At 40.2% G+C, this 16,157-nt stretch overlaps 1 protein-coding gene across 3 annotated transcripts in view; it reads left to right on the top strand.

Annotated features, from left to right (window-relative positions):
- LOC118819955 (ceramide transfer protein) overlaps positions 1 to 16,157 on the top strand; it is an 83,322-nt gene that overhangs the window by 40,717 nt on the left and 26,448 nt on the right. For 2 of the 3 annotated variants that reach the window (XM_036587991.1, XM_036587992.1), the window contains exon 3: positions 2,428 to 2,544. In XM_036587991.1, the coding sequence (XP_036443884.1) occupies positions 2,428 to 2,544 (117 nt within the window). Of the gene's footprint in view, positions 1 to 1,137; positions 1,234 to 2,427; positions 2,545 to 16,157 lie in introns of those variants that run through there. The other variant, XM_036587993.1, reaches the window with a different exon arrangement.

Below are 16,157 nucleotides of genomic sequence, written 5' to 3'. Positions count from 1 at the left end.
GGTTTAAATGAGCATAAAGTTTATTTAAGGTCTCAGTATGAACCTCCTCCAGCTGTATGGACAACATCAACACCGTAGTCAAATTCATCCCATACTCGATTGAGCATGTCGGGTGTCGCTGCACTCACGGCTCTTTCAGTGCGATTTCGGAGATCGTCCAGTGTTGTGGAACCAACGACGAACGCTCTGAGCTGTTGGAGGTTCACTGACCATTAAAATCAAGCTGCACAGTTATGACGGATTCACTCTTATTGAAGTGGAGAACGCAGAACGCTTTCTGCTCAGGGGTCTCATCTCCTCTCAGGCTGAAGGGAGCCACAGTCTGAAACTCTATGACCCCCTCTTTCAATTGGATTGTGATTGGTTCCTAGGCGCCTCACGGTTGTAAAAATATGACGTTTTAAAATCGGACAAATCATTTTGAATCACCCTGTATAACCCCACATCCTAATAGGCTTGAGTCTCCGTAGAAGGGTTTTTTTTTTCCACACTAGAGCTTTGTTCCAGATCCAGGACCATGAGTTTGGTACTTCTGGTTAGGTGTGAAAGCTGTTTTCAAAACCAGGAGTGGTCCAGAGAACCGGTCTCTGGTCTTCCTGAAATTGGTGCTCAGCAAACTCCTGTGCAGTCTGCTACTCGTATGGAAGCCATCCGCTCCTCACGCTGCCTGTGGGGTTACATGATTGGTTCATTTTGTAACGTGATGCTTCAACTTACCGCATTAATTCCTAGTTAACGTTTTGCGATGGTGGGGAAAGGATTGTTGTGGACAAAAACCTCTGTTCTTTGCCGCTTGAGTGTTTGTATACAAGGAATATGATGAAAGGTAACAAATGGGTGAAACTAGTGTGACCACTTTACAAACCTGCACGCAGAAAAGTGACGTATGGAATTGCACAATTGATCCACTCTAAAGCAGAGATAACGAGCCCCTCCCCTAAACGAGCTCAGAATCCAGTGTTTGGACTAGTATGAAAACGCCCTGAGCTTGTTCTTACGATGTTGCGGTCGCTGTGATCTGTGTAAATATGTGCACTGACTCAGTTCAAGGGTTTTTATTTGCAGCGTGTGAATTGCACTCTGACCCGATAGGTTTAACACTGACTGAAAAAGGCTCTGTGGGTTTTACAGAGAGAGAGAAAGAGAGCTTGATGCCAAATATATGAAGGAGAATGACACAGAAATGAGTTAGAAAGTGCAGACGGCTGTTAGAATGGAAAACAGACACACACAGTGAGTGAAAAAGAGTTTGAATTTTCATTTGGATTTCATTAATCCTGTGTTTTGTTGAGTCTGACAGTGTGACCATCTGGCAGTAATATTGTTTGTGCACCCAAACCAGCACATACACAAACCTTTCTGTGCTGCTTTTGTCCCGTTCCATCTCCCTCTCTCTTCTCCTTTTCTTGCTCTCTCCATCATTTCTGCTCTTCTCTTTGTCTCTCCCTGTTGCTTTTTCCATGTCTTGGGTCCAGTCCCATTTCTTATTTTTACCCCTACCCCTTGTTTTTGAGTGTCACCCTAACCCCTTGGAACTGAGTTACAAGGGGTAGTGGTTGAAATCTTCCCTATGAAATGGGACCCTCAAATAAAAAAGAGCATCACTTCATTAACAGCTACTAGCGCTGCTCTGTAGGCGACCCTGCCAGTCTGCAGTGACAGCAGAGGAGGGTAAAGTTCAGCTCCTCACTGCTGGGCTTTAGTTACATTTAGGGCATCATATGACTTCAAAGAGGGGGGCAGTTATTTATTATCACCTACATCTAATTCTTTGGTGATACGAAGCTGAAGTCAGATATTCACCAACTTCTCGTTCGAATTTGTTTGGAGTTTTTAAACACTGTGTCCACAGGACGCTGTTGGCTGGATATTTTTGGTTGGTGGACTATTCTCAGTCCAGCAGTGACACTGAGGTGTTTAAAAACTCCAGCAGCACTGCTGTGTCTGATCCGCTCAGACCAGCGCAACACATACTAACACACCACCACCACGTCAGTGTCACTGAAGTGCTGAGAATGACCCACCACCCAAATAGTACCTGCTCTGTGAGGGTCCATGGGGGTCCTGACCACTTAAGAACAGGGTAAAAGGGGGCTAACAAAGTATGCAGAGAAACAGATGGACTACAGTCTGTAACTGTAGAGCTACAAAGTGCACCTATATAGTAAGTGGAGCTGATAAAATGGACAATGAGTGTAGAAACAAGGAGGTGGTCATAATGTTATGCCTGATCGCTGTATTTACCTTCATGTAAGTACATTTAAGCTAACTTATGCATAGCATGGAAGGTTTTGCGTATGAATTATCTTTTTCTCCCTGATTCTTGAGTTTTGTTGTTTTTGGCCTACCTTATCCTGCATTATGGGTCTTAAATTACATTTCTCTCTCTCTCTCTCTCTCTCTCTCTCTCTCTCTCTCTCTCTCTAGCCCCACGAGTTTGATGAGTGCAGGCTGGATATCAGTGTTAACGACAGCGTGTGGTACCTGAGGGCTATGGACCCTGAACACCGTAACCAGTGGATCGACTCCATCGAGCAGCACAGGGTGAGTTCAGCATCACTACATGAGCTGCATACACACTTCTTTAATACTGTGTTCAAGAATGCAACTTTAAAGATCGCAGAGTGGTAGAGAAACATACTTTATAGATGCACATTCAGGTTTGGTATGATTTTTGATGTTGAGTTCAAGAGTCGATTCCATATTTTATAAGTGTCTCAATTCTACTGAGCTCTTATTACATACTACACAGATTCGATCGGCTAAAATCAATGCAATTTTTATTTAAAAGCAAAAAGATTCCAAAGTTGCATGACCTCGTGCAAAGCAGCGATCTAATAAAAGTTTAATTGAGCTTGAAACAATACCGAAATCTCTAGCGAGTTAACTGTAAATATAATAGCTTAAAGGGCTTTTTAGTTCATTTAAAACAAAGAAAAAATACTTTGGTTAAATATTGGTAATCTGGCAATCATAGAACAAAACCTAAAAATGATATAGAAGATTATGAATCAGTATGGACACTGTTGACATTGTATCATTGTATATTCAGTTGAGATTTTCTTTCCTTTTTTTTCGTATCGGATGATGGTGTGTTAGAAAGGTGAAGGAGAGAGGAAGAAACTTCTGAGCACTTTCTTTTAGACGGTTATCGTACTCGAACCGTGGGACAAAGTTAAACATATAAACTAAATATGAAACCTACATTTTATAGGATTTTTTATGAAAAGTTGACAGAGTAAACATGATCTATTCTGGTTAGTTATTTGTATTGTAAAATCGAAACTGTGGAAATTATGATGCAGGATGACCATTGATAAAAAATTTGTAACAAGCGAAAATGTTTTTAAAAAACGTACAACTGAACTCAAAAATTTGTACGTATGTGTTGAGGGGTCGCAAGTGTTTTTTGCAGACCTTTTATAGTAGTAAACGTAAAGGAGTTTCATTAGCCGTGTTTACATTCAGTCTAATAATCCGTTAATAATCAGACTAATAGCTCAGTCGGAATGAATACGTCTGTGTAAACACCTCGATCAGAATAGTCTAGTCTGAATACAATTGCTATCTGATTGAACGAGGTGGGTAATCCTGTAAATAATCCGTTAAAGTATGTTCTGGTCATTTGTGTCGCGTCATAGTGAAAGTTTACAACATGGCGGAGCAGAAACTGGTCTGCAGAGGAGACGAAGTTTATGCTCTGATCTTTAAAAGACGGCGGTGGGACGGACGTCCAGCTTATGTGTCTCAGAACACGACGTCTTCCTCTCGGCCTTCTTTAATAAGGACATGTGAAGGACGTTTTCCTGAGTCTGACATCATTTTAAAGTAATTAAAAACACAAGCACTGCTCACTGCTGCTCATCTCACTCTGACTGGACTCACGTGATGCTGGTTGTCATGGTAGCGTCTATGCTAAGCGGTTCTCTACGCATTCATGTAATTTTGGATCAGATTACTTGTAGTGAGGATGTAAACGGAGATGTCCATCAGAGTGTTGAGCAGAGTGAGAATAAACACCTCAGTCTTAATCTATAATCGGAATGTATTCAATCAGATTAGCAAAAATCTTTGCATGTAAACACAGCCATTGATGGAAAGTCACTAGAGTTTGGTAGAGTAGCCCAAAACCGTACTCAAGCAAAGATGTTGATTCAACTAGGGCTGTAGGGCTTGGCGATATGGCAAAAATGTAATATCCCAATATTGTAGGAACTTTTGGTCACACTTTATTTGGATGGTCCGCTATAGATGGTAAACAGATACCTACATTATTAACAAACTTTCTGGGGATGTTCAGTTGATTATCAACAGCATTATGGTTAGGGTTAGGTTTAGGGTTAGGAATAGATTTAATAAAATCTTTCACCCACAACTTCGAGTTCAGTTGCATTTACTAGATATTTAATTGAATGTTAGTTACAGACATACTAAGCGTCTACAAAGCATCTGTAGTGGACCGTCCAAATAAAGTGTTACCAGACTTTTTACCATATGTGCTTTGTATATCGTACGTATATGTCATACATCATATGTATATGTACAATATTTTTTGGGCAAAGTAGCGCCACATTTTACAAACTACTGTCAAAACCTGAATGCAATGTTTTTTATTCAGTGTTTCTCATACAGTCCTGCACTAAGTTCAGTTCAGCAGTCTTTGGAATCAAACATGCAGTTGGGAAGTGTTTGAAGTACTGAAAATATCCACGATTTGCTGAGAGAAGTATATTGCGACATAAATGATCACAGTAGTGATAAATGTTGTCATATTGCCAAGCCTTAGACTGAAATAGAGTAACAACTTATCAGATCCAGAAACTCCTGCAGAACTTAAGTTTGTTTGGCTCTATTCTAATCTTTTTGGATCCTGTTGCTCCGAAATAAAGCGCTGAAGCTCCAAAGTGAGAGGAGTGAGCAACAGTAAAGCAGAACAGATGCTAAACCACCACAACAGAAATGTCTTATAAATTGAAAACACCCTGAAAAGGACTCATCAGAATGTTGCTTAAAGACTCCATAAGTACATGGAACTGAGTCAGTGTAACGACTTAGTACCCACCTTTAGATGGACACATTCAACAGTTTGATATCTTGTTCACAATGTGTATTTCTTATCAAGAGACGTATGGGACAGTAATGGATGATTTCCAAATGCTTTGGGAGATTACGGAATAAAACTGTTGGCTGTTGCTGCTAATTCAGTACCTCTCTGGGCCTTTCAGTCATCTGAGGAGAGTCTCTGCTGGTCCTTCTCAGTGATGTGTTTGGTGTTCAAATCCCTTTTTAATGAACTACTGAAAATGTTCCAAGAAGTTTGGAAATGAGTCAGTAATGGATATTGGCTGGTTACTGGCTGTTTCCCACAGGAACTTTGATTCTGTAATTTCCTAAAGTCTGTGTTTAATTCCTTTGTTTTGGAGGTATTGAAGTAATGGCCATTGTCCTCAATTCATGGTAAATCACAGGGTAGGTAGGATGTTTTGTCATTGTCCAGACCAGGGGTCAGCAACATGAGGCTTACTGCCCTGTTGTGGCTCCACAGCAGAATTAAATAAGTAGGTAAAAATAAAATAATCCTCCTTTACAGTAAAATAAAGCTCTGCTGATCGTTCAACACAGTTTAACAATAAATGGTCTTAAACTCTGGAGTTAATGTAGAACTGCTAATTCACCCTTTAACCCTGAAGATCAGCGCAGACTGCTGGTCACCATAGCAACACAGACAATCTCACCTAGCTAGTAGCTAACAAAACGACAAAGAGAAAGATTTAAGATGAACAATAATAATAATTTGGAGACGAATGGACTTGTTTGCATTTATAATCACTCCAGCTGGTTTCCTGATACGTTTAATCTGCAAAGAGAAGCTGTCAAACACTAAAAAGTCGTAAAGTTGTAGTCAGTTTCTCGCTCACCAGCTTCTTGTTTGAACTTTCCTGTTCCACCTTAAATGGTGCAGTAGTTACATTCTGGCACCTTGGGCACCGTTTAAGCTGGTGAATGAGAAGCGACTTCACCCTCGTAAAAAGTTGAATGTTGAGAGACATTTTACAAGAAACTGTTCTACTTTTGTGGAAAAGTTTCCTGCTGGAGATGTGAGAAAAGCGGCTATAGCTGAGCTAAAGCTTAACGCAGAGCAAAGTAAGTCTGCGTTTTTGTTTGTATTATATTTTTTATGCTAAACTAAGACATTAATACAAACTGAAACATATTTACAGCCAAGATGGTAAAACATCGGACATAATACACATAAATGAGTTCGTGATCCCTGGTCCAGATGAACACACATTTGTCGACTATCAAAATTTTAATTTGAACATTGACACAAAACACCTGAAACATCGTCACAGATTTTCGCTGATCTATTTTGCGAGGTGAATTTGTAAATGCAGACTTCCCTCTAAATGACTTGGCCAGAAAAAATACTCTAATATTTTGTTTTGAACATGGATGATACCAAATCGCATTAGAGCTGAGCTAATTGTGTCATAGAGATTATAGGAGGTCACTCTGAAGATGGATCAGCTCATCAGCACAGTGATTAAGTGTTGGAGAGGTGAGGTCACCTGGGCAACAACCTTCTTTATCTGCCACATTCACGACGTGCTAATGAAATGTTTTTTGAAGTTTAACACAGAACTCAGAGACACAAGTTTAAGGTGTCTGATAAAGCTGCACAATTAATTATACTGTTATTATTATTGCAGTATGAGTGCCCTTGATGAACAGATTGAGGGCTGTGATGACAGAATGGATCAAATTACATTACATACACAGCGCAAGAGTGACTGAAGGCCTATTCGGATGGGGTTAGTTTAGAATGTGGGTGGGGTGATGTAAATTTGACTGGTGTTTCTCAGTGACTTAATCCCGGCCGAATGCGCCGTCAGTCATTTTTTCCGACTGCTTCAATAAAGATTCCAGCATCTTTTAGCTTTCATAAAATGAATCCCATATGAATCAACGTGTCAGTAAAAATGCTGTTATATCCCGTGGAGTTTCTTGATTACAGAGAAGTGAAGAAGTGTTTACCTGTGTTCTCTGTGGCTAAAATCATACTGATTTGTAACGTTACTGTCCAATCTCTCAAGTACAATTCAGAAATCATAAAAATTGGTGGTGATAAAAACCAGGGATAATGTCTACAACACATACAGGAATTTTGTTTACGTTGCTGAATATTATATGGAATTTTCATGATGGTAAAGTAGTGGTTATTCTGAAGAAGTGCTTTTTGCAGGGAATGTTTTGCCTCCACCATTTGTGGATTTTAAAAAAAGACATTTTAGACCAAAACTGCATCTCAAAACTGTCAGAAAACAGTGTTTCAGAGATGGGGCAGCGTATTTGTAACCGTTTAATGGAGTAATTTTCTGTGAAGGAGATTTTAGAGACATTGAACTCTCTGGACTTCTGGGGCTTATTACAGAAACTTCTTAAGTCTGAAATCTTATCTGCTTAGTCACCATGACAACTTCAGTTAGGACTGAATTTAGGACAGGAGCTGTTACAGAACAACAGTTCTTAAGTTCATAATCTTATCATTAACTCCAGATAAGAAAATAGTATCACACAAACATCCTAACTAGACTAAACCTCCTAAACACTAAACACTTAACTTCTGTTTTAACTTTGTGTTTCTATTGTTTTGTGCAGTGACCTGCAGCTAAGTTCACTTAACTGTCTAGCATAATGGCGCTACATTTATCTACACTGAAAACGGTGCTTTGACTTGTGAGGGGGTTATTTTTCTAACAGCGTTTAAAATCTCAGACGCTGCAGACTCGATCTCCACCGTCCCTCTGATTACCTTCATGTGTTAATGTTGATGATGAAATATTACAGTGATGGTGCTGAATAATGAGGAGACAGAGCTGAACGTGTGTCTGTTTATTAGGAGGAGTAACGTTAGCGCGCTCGGCTAAAGCGTTTGGGAAATGGAGACTGAAACTGTGGAGCTGCGACGCTCTAAACAGCAGGGGGTGCTCTCACAATATTCTTACCTTGCAGTTTATTGCGCTTTAGTTTTATTTGACCTTTTTAAATCAGTAACTGTAGCTAATGTTAGCTGTCTGGTTAACTAACTTGATTATTTTGTTTACGTGTTTACGTTTCAGTTGTGTGTGTATGGTCGGTTGCTAGGTAACAGATGCGACAGTTGATTGTTGACATCGATCGAGTAGGTTAAGATTTCTTAACTTGAAATAAGATCAGATTTGCTTCTGTAAAATCTTGACCTGTCAGATCTTAAATTAACACAAAAAGATAGGAAGTTTCTGTAATTAAATTCCTCTTTAATAGAAATTATACATCATGTGAATTATCTATTATGATTTTATGAAGTAGGGGCCGTGTATCCTGTTATATGTTTCGTATGAAGTGGGCAATGTTTCTGCAGTTATGTTGATAATTATTAACAGGCTTTTGAGGCAGTTGAAGCCGGCTGCTCCCAGCCAGATGCACAGGAGAGGCCCAGGAAGCAGGGCTGAGAGCCTGTTTAATTAGAGACTCGTCTGGGGTCCTGTCCGGGCCATCTGCCTTCAGACACGGCAAACCTGGCCTAGTGTTGTCATGGAGCTCATGTTGCCGAGGGGAACGAGGGTTGGAGTGGAGCTCGGAGGAGTGATATTTTAGGTGGAACTGGGCGATATGGCACATATGTAATATCATGGTACTTCAACACGTTTTCCCTATACATAATACGCCAGTATTTATTCTTTCTAACATCTCATTTGGAACAGACAAAACAAATTGTATCAAAAACTATGCGTATGATGATTTTGTCACTGTCCAAAGAAAACAAATATCTCCAAAATAGTAAATTTACAGGAGAGACCAAAAACACTTTTCCTTTTTAATGTAAGTTAATGTAAAGAGGACTTATTCCAAGTGATGTTGGAGCATTTCTATTTGTCCAGTCATCATGAAACCTTCGCACAATATAAAGCACAGCTGGTGAGTTGAAATGATGTAGAAAAATAAAAATCAACAAAAATGGAGATTTTCTTTGGACAGCAGCAGTTGGTATTCAGTATGTCACATACCGTGCTGTGCTAAATCCAGTAAAATAGGCCTAATAATGCTATTTTCTTAATTAGACATGCAGTTGGATGATTTTTAAGTACTAACGATATCAACAATATACTTACAAAAGCACATTGTGGTGCAGTTTATTACATGAACAGTAATATTGTCAAATTGCCCAGCCCTACTGTCAAGACATTTTAAGAATATCATGGAGATCGCAGTACAATATTTAATAGTGGTTAAAAACAGGCTTTTTTTATTAAGGGCAGTGGGTAAATGTAGGACCTTGATAGCTCAACGAAGCTTTTGAATTCCTGACTTATGCTTTGCATGGCTAATGTAAATCCTTTTCTCCGATCTGTTGTATGCCATTCTTTTAACAACCTTTTAAATATTGTTCTTTATAGTACCACACAGTCCTGCTAGAACCTTTTTGTACTGCATAGAACCCTTTTTTACTAGGAGTGTATAAAACCGCATAATCTGTGAAACTGTAACTTCAGGAAAAGGAAAACGTTCACGTTTGTTAATGAAACTTAAGATTGTTAGATCTAGAACTAGGCTGGTCAGCTATCCAACAGGCTGAAAGAGAGCAAACATGCTAAACAACCCCAACATTAATATCACAGGCTTGAATTAAAGTACGTACAATATGATTCACTGAAAAACGGAAATATAAAAGTCTAAAGAATGTCACCTGAATGTCTTACGTGCTTTAAATGTCTGTGTTTCAGTCAGAAGTTGCGTCAACCCAGGCTGAATCCCAAACAGCTCTGTACTCCCTAGCTAAATAGTGAGCTGTGTAACATTAAGTTCAGAAATTCTGGCTTCTGCCTTCAGATTCTGCACTGCCTGTCGAGTATGAATGCCAAATCCCAAATGACCAATTTTAGCGATATTTTGCATCGTTGGGCTGCAGGAATATTTAAATTCCTACGTAGTGCACTATGTAGGGAGCAGGGAGCCGTTTGAGATTCAGCCCCAGCGTGAGAAAAGTGGCGTCGTCAGACTGGCAGAAGACTCTCTGTGGTGATTTGGTGACCAAAAGTACTTAGAAACTGATTGTGTTTGCAGTGCTGTGTTATCATACGTTCACTGTTATGCGAAAAATGTTTTAAAAAATCATGAAATGTCTGCAGTTTTTTTTTTTTTAACCCAATTATCTCCCCAATTTAGTCGTCTCTAATTCCGCCTGCTAGTTAGGCTTCCTCAGAGACCTGTGAAACCAGCCACCGCTTCTTTTCGAGCTGCCGCTCACGCAACGTCACTGGACAGCTGAACGTGCTCGGAGGAAAGCGCCAAACGCCAGATCTGTTACGTCAGCTAACAGACGCCTGCGCTGACTAGCATCGCGTTGAGTGATGGGGGGAGAGGGACGGGCCATCCTACCCACCCAGAGCGAGCGAGGCCAGTTGTGCTCTCTTGGACTCCCGGCTACGGACGGCTGTAGCATCACCAGGGATCGAACTCGCGATCTCCTGATGAAAGGGCCAACGCTTAGACGGTTGTGCCACTCAGGAGCACAATGAAGTGTCTGCGGTTTACAGTGACTGGTGACTGAACGTTCTTCTCCTCATTCGGCGATGAATGGCTTAGCATCGATACCGTACTCTAAAGGGACTACATTTCTTGGCAGCTCTTGTATAATTATTTGTTCAGAGAAATTTAAGAAGCACATCGAGGGGCATTTCAAAGAAACTTCCCAACATCTGAAATCTGTTTAATCACTTTCACAAATTCAGTTAGGATCAAATTTAGGATAAAAACTATTACAGGAAGCTGACAGGTTTAATGCTGACTGACAGAGAAGACAAAGTAATCAGCCACATCTGAGATTTAGCAGAAGAGATAAGTGTGGGTTCACTGTTGCGCTGTTTATTTGTGTGTTATAACTGCTTAAGCATAGTTTTAAGGTGTTTATGGCCTAATGAATAACCATTTTATAAACTGGTTTTAAACCACTCATAGATCTTTTTATAATGGTAGCCTTATTATAAACTTTTTGAGCTTCCTGTTCATCACAATTAAGTTTTCTTACGTTTTTTTTAAGTAATTTACGTTTTTGTTTGTTATTTTGATTAATTTGATGGTTTCAACTGGACACTTTTGGGTGATTATTTGGTAACAGACATAATTCAGTACTAGGGCTGAATGATTTCAAGGAGAATATCCCATTATGATTTTTCTGACCAATATTGTAACTGCAATTTTAATTGTGATTATCTTTTACAGACTAAGGTCCGTAACTAAGGTCAGTTAGACCAGAATATGCACCTTTTCTGGTTTGAGGCTTAAACGCTGAATGTAGTGTGGCAGACTTCCAGTTAGTTGTTTTTTATTTGTCTTGTCAAAATTGTGTTTGATTAGTCTATCTGAGGGATCGGCAACATGCGGCTATTTTACTGCCCCGTTGTGGCTCCACAGTTGAATTAGATTTGTAGGTAAAAATAAAATAATCCTCTTTTACAGTAAAATAAAGCTCTGCTGATCGTTCAACACAGTTTAGCAATGATAATAATAAATGGTCTTAAACACTGGAGTTAATGTAGAACTGCTAATTCACCCTTTAACTCTGAAGGTTGGCAGACTGCTGGTCACACAGCAGCACAGATGATCTCACCTAGCTAGTAGCTAACGAAAAAGCAAAGAGAAAAATTTAAGATGAGCATTGATAATTTGGAGACGAATGGACAGACTTCCTTGCTTTTATAATCACTCCAGCTGGTTTCCTGATACATTTAATCTGCAAAGAGAAACTGTCAGACACTAAAAAGTCACGAAGATGAAGTCAGTTTCTTGTTCGAATTCTTCCGTTCCACCTTAAATGGTGCCTGAGGCACCAGAATGTAACTGCAGAATGTAACCACTATTGCGGAAAAGTTTCCTGCCGGAGATGTGAGAAAAGCGGCTATAGCTGTGCTAAAGCTTAAAGCAAAACAAAGTAAGTTTGCGGTTTTGTTTATGTTATGTTTTTAGTTTATACTGGGACATTAGCACATACTGAGACATGCTTACAGTTAAGATGTTAAAATGGACATAAAGCGTTGTGGCTCCTAAGGTGGTTTGATTTTTGTTGAAAGGACAAAGTGACTCTTAACATTTGGGTTCCGACCCCTGGTCTGTCTACAGGCAGTTCACAAGCTCCATTTTATTAGATTGTATTTTGCCACTTTAAACTTAAGACATTCTTGATACTGTAGGATATAATTGAAATTGCAGTTCGAAAATTGCAATTTGTGATTTTGATAATGATTAATCTTTCAGCTCTGTGACTTTGATTGACCTCAACTGAGTAGTTTAGGATTTCCTAACTTAGGATATGATGCTGGTGGATGATATACACGCCCTAAATTACGATAACATTCGCTTCTGTTATACAAATATAAAAATGTCTCATCTAGAGTTATTTTTTGACTTTCTGTATTATGTATCTGTATTCAAATTCTGTATTATGTTGCCCTGTGATGGACTGGCGACCTGTCCTGGGTATATCCTGCCTTCTGCCCAATGACAGCTGGGATAGGCTCCAGCACCCCACCGTGACCCAGAAGGATAAGTGGGTTAGATGATGTATGTATGTATGTATTATGTTTTTTTGGTCCCCCTCACATTTTGGCACACAATTTGTGACACGCCTTTTCACACCTTTTCAGCTGAAAGCGAAGATGTTTTATCTCTGTGCTGTTGTCGGGGGGAGCCCAGCATGTGGTCGGAGTGTGAGTTATGTGACGTAGCATTGGGCACTTGCATACTTGCCACACACAGTTGCATGGACATCTTTATCTCTATGCTTGTTTGAACTTTAGGTTCTCAGCACTTCTTGCAAGCATCGCAGTCTGAACCAGGATTATTATAGTTTTGAAATTTTCCGTAGTTTTTATTTTATTTAGTTTTATATTTTGATTTTAGATTCCGGTTAGTCTTAAAAGCGCATTAATAGTTTTACTTTACTTGTTTAGTTTCAGTGTTAGTTTTCAGTGTTAATCATAACACTGTGATAGTAAGTATTTGATAAGAGCAGAATAAAATGAGCACAGCGGTAGAGTTCGGCTCGGGTCAAGCTTTACACTCAACAGAAGCAACGTAACGTTTAAAAAGTGTCTGTTGTAATTAGGGCTGGGCGATTAATCGAAAGTAACAGGCGTAATCTTGCTCATGTCGCTTATTTCGATTTTTTAAAATCCTGTAAATCCTTTTCCCACTCTGTGTTCATGTATTGTCCCCTACCGTAGTGACATGACTGCGCCACGTCCAGTCTGTGAAATGGAAGCTAAAGCTGTGTTCACACAGCAGGTGAAAGTGGCCCAAATCTGATTTTCTCACCAAATTCGATTTTTTTGTTTGGCTGTTCACACTATCTTTTAAATGTGAACATCAGTCTGAACAGATCAGCTCCTAAACTGACCTGCATGCACAGAAGATCAGAGCTTCACATTGCTTCATGCGGCTCATCCAGAGGTAAATAATCACAGCTGCCAACGAACGCCAGTCGCTCCTGGAGGATCAGCTTCATCTTCGCCAGCATCACAGGAGCCATCATGAAGCTTCACTGACTGACAGCTGGGCTCATCACCCAGAATGTGTTCAAGCCGTAAAAAGGGCGTGGTCACTTCTTTGGTTCGCGTCCTCGGATTCTATAAACTTTGCTTTCAAACTTTTAACTGTTCTTTGACGCTGCAGCCTCGTTCTCCTACGGCCACGTTCGGACATTTCTTTCGAAATCTCGTAACACTGAGGGTTTGGGATGAGTGTTCTCTAAATTTTGTACAGAAATATCACCCCAAATGTTTATTAGGTCAGAGTTAGATTGGCGTAAAAGCCGTGTGAATTCCGATCTGGCTGTTGAGACTATTTACATTAAGATATGCAGAACATATTTACAGTACAAACCTTGTTGGTGAACTATGAGTCCAAAAAAACTAAAAAGAAAAAAAAACCAAAAAACAAAAAAAAAACCCAAATAATCGTTCATTAATCGTAATTGAGGTAAAATATTCATTTAATCGTGATATTGATTTGAGGTCATATCGCCCAGCGCTAGTTGTAATCTACATATCCCTTTTTTCTATTTTTCTTTATTTTAGTCATTTCCTTTCTGCTGTTCCTTACTTGAAATTGCAGAGCTCACCAAAGACTGATCACACAGCTATTAGATGTCTGCCTCAGCTATTGATTGTTGGGGTGTCCTGAATTCACAGACAGCTGCATGTATATGTGTACAAGAGAATGTTTGTTGTCCTGACACAATCCTTTGCAGTTGTACCAATAGCTGCAGAGGAAATACACAGTATAAAAGCCTACATGCTCGAACTGTTGTCAGACTGGGCTACTGTAGACTGATGGACAGGACAAGACTTATTTACTGCATCTCAGTCTCCCTGCTTTCTCCTTGGCATGGAAAAAGAATTACAACAGTTTCAATTTGACGGAAATTAAATTGATCTTTTACTCAAAAGCGTTCAGTAAATGTCGAACACTGATGTATTTGTCGGTTAATTGTTAATCTCCAGTTCTGAGGTTTTTTTTTATTTGTGTTTGTTTTTTTTTTTTAATACTAAGGCCCGATTCCGTTTCTTATTTTTACCCCTACCCCTTGTTTTCGAGTGTCACCTTGCCCCTTGGAACTGAGTTACAGGGTAGTGGTTGAAATCTTCCCTCTGAAATGGGACCCTCAAATAAAAACAGCATCACTTCATTAACAGCTTCCAGCGCTGCTCTGTAGGCGACCCTGCCAGTCTGCAGTGAAGCAGAGGAGGGTAAAGTTCAGCTCCTCACTGCTGGGCTTTAGTTACATTTAGGGCATCATACGCCTTCAAAGAGGGGGGCAATTATTTATTATCACCCACCCCAAAGGAGGGCCATGTAGCCCGAACACTTTGCCCCGCCCCTCTATCTCAACAACAATGGGGACACCCTACCCTTTAGGCATGAATGTGCAAAACGGAGCGCTAAGGGCTGAGAGGTGGGGGCGAGGGGTGATGTATATATCGCTTCACCTTGTACTGTTTATCCTCCGTATAAACACACCTCAGTCAGTGGTGCTGACATACGTTAATACACACGTACGCAGAACGTGCACACACGCAGCTAAACCATCACGTGGCTGCATGCGCACCACCATAAACGTGAAGAGGGGGAGGGGAGGGGGAAAAGGATTGCACAGACAGAGCAAAAGATGGGAGGAGGGTATGGAGTGAAGGAGTGAAGGAATGGAGAAACGTGGAGGTTAAAGAATGTGAGTAGATTCTGGGATGTAGCTATACATGCTGCACGTTAGCTCGTGGATAGAGTGAGTATAAAGCACAGCTTTTCTTTCACATGTAGTGCTTTTATAATGTTATTGCTCTAATAAACTGAAAATCATAATAAAAACATCACAGCAGGGCACACTTTGTTTTTGCTTTGTATTGAACCACTCTGTCGCATCAATAAATACATTTTGGTGAGTTGTAACTCATCCAGAGTAGGTGGGAAGGAGTGATGAACAAAGAAAAAGAAAAAAAGACTGTTGATGTATACTAGGAATTATGGATGCTGGTGTGCACACAATGTAAACCACTCCACCATCACAATAGAGGGGTGTTTTAAAGGAAGTAAGCAGCTTGTGTATGTCTGAGTGCTTGTCTTTGGCACTTTGTGAGGACCTAATGTCATCATGATTGAAGGACAGCATGATAATTTTGTTAAGTGAGGACACTTGTTGACTGATCTTGCTCTGAAGCGTGTGGCTGCTGAGCTTAAGGCTGGGTTTCAGTGTTTAGGTGTGGCATTTAAAGTCCTCACAAGTATAGCAACACTAACGTGTGTGTGTGTGCAGTGGTTTAGTGTGTTACTATACAGTTATGTGGTCACACCCTACTCCACACATGTGGTCCTTATTTCTGGCAGTCGACAGCAGGGGAAACCCTCCACACTTATCCTCTATTCCACCTCTCTGTCCAGCTGTCCGTTCCTCAGGATGACCCTTCTCTCTCACTCTCTCTGGGCAGGAGAGACTGAGTCACCTTCTTCTTCATAAGAGCCCTCAATCTGTTATTCATCTGTCAGATTTTTGGAAGAACTTTTTTTCACCCTCTCTCTCGCTCTCTCTCTCCTTCCCTTCTCCCTCTAACTCTCTCTCTCTCTCT

This window comes from Colossoma macropomum, unplaced genomic scaffold, assembly GCF_904425465.1.
Source record: "Colossoma macropomum unplaced genomic scaffold, Colossoma_macropomum, whole genome shotgun sequence".
In the NCBI taxonomy this organism is placed as follows: Eukaryota; Metazoa; Chordata; class Actinopteri; order Characiformes; family Serrasalmidae; genus Colossoma; species Colossoma macropomum.
Note: the sequence above shows the minus strand (reverse complement) of the source record. Positions and strands in the feature narration are given on the sequence as shown.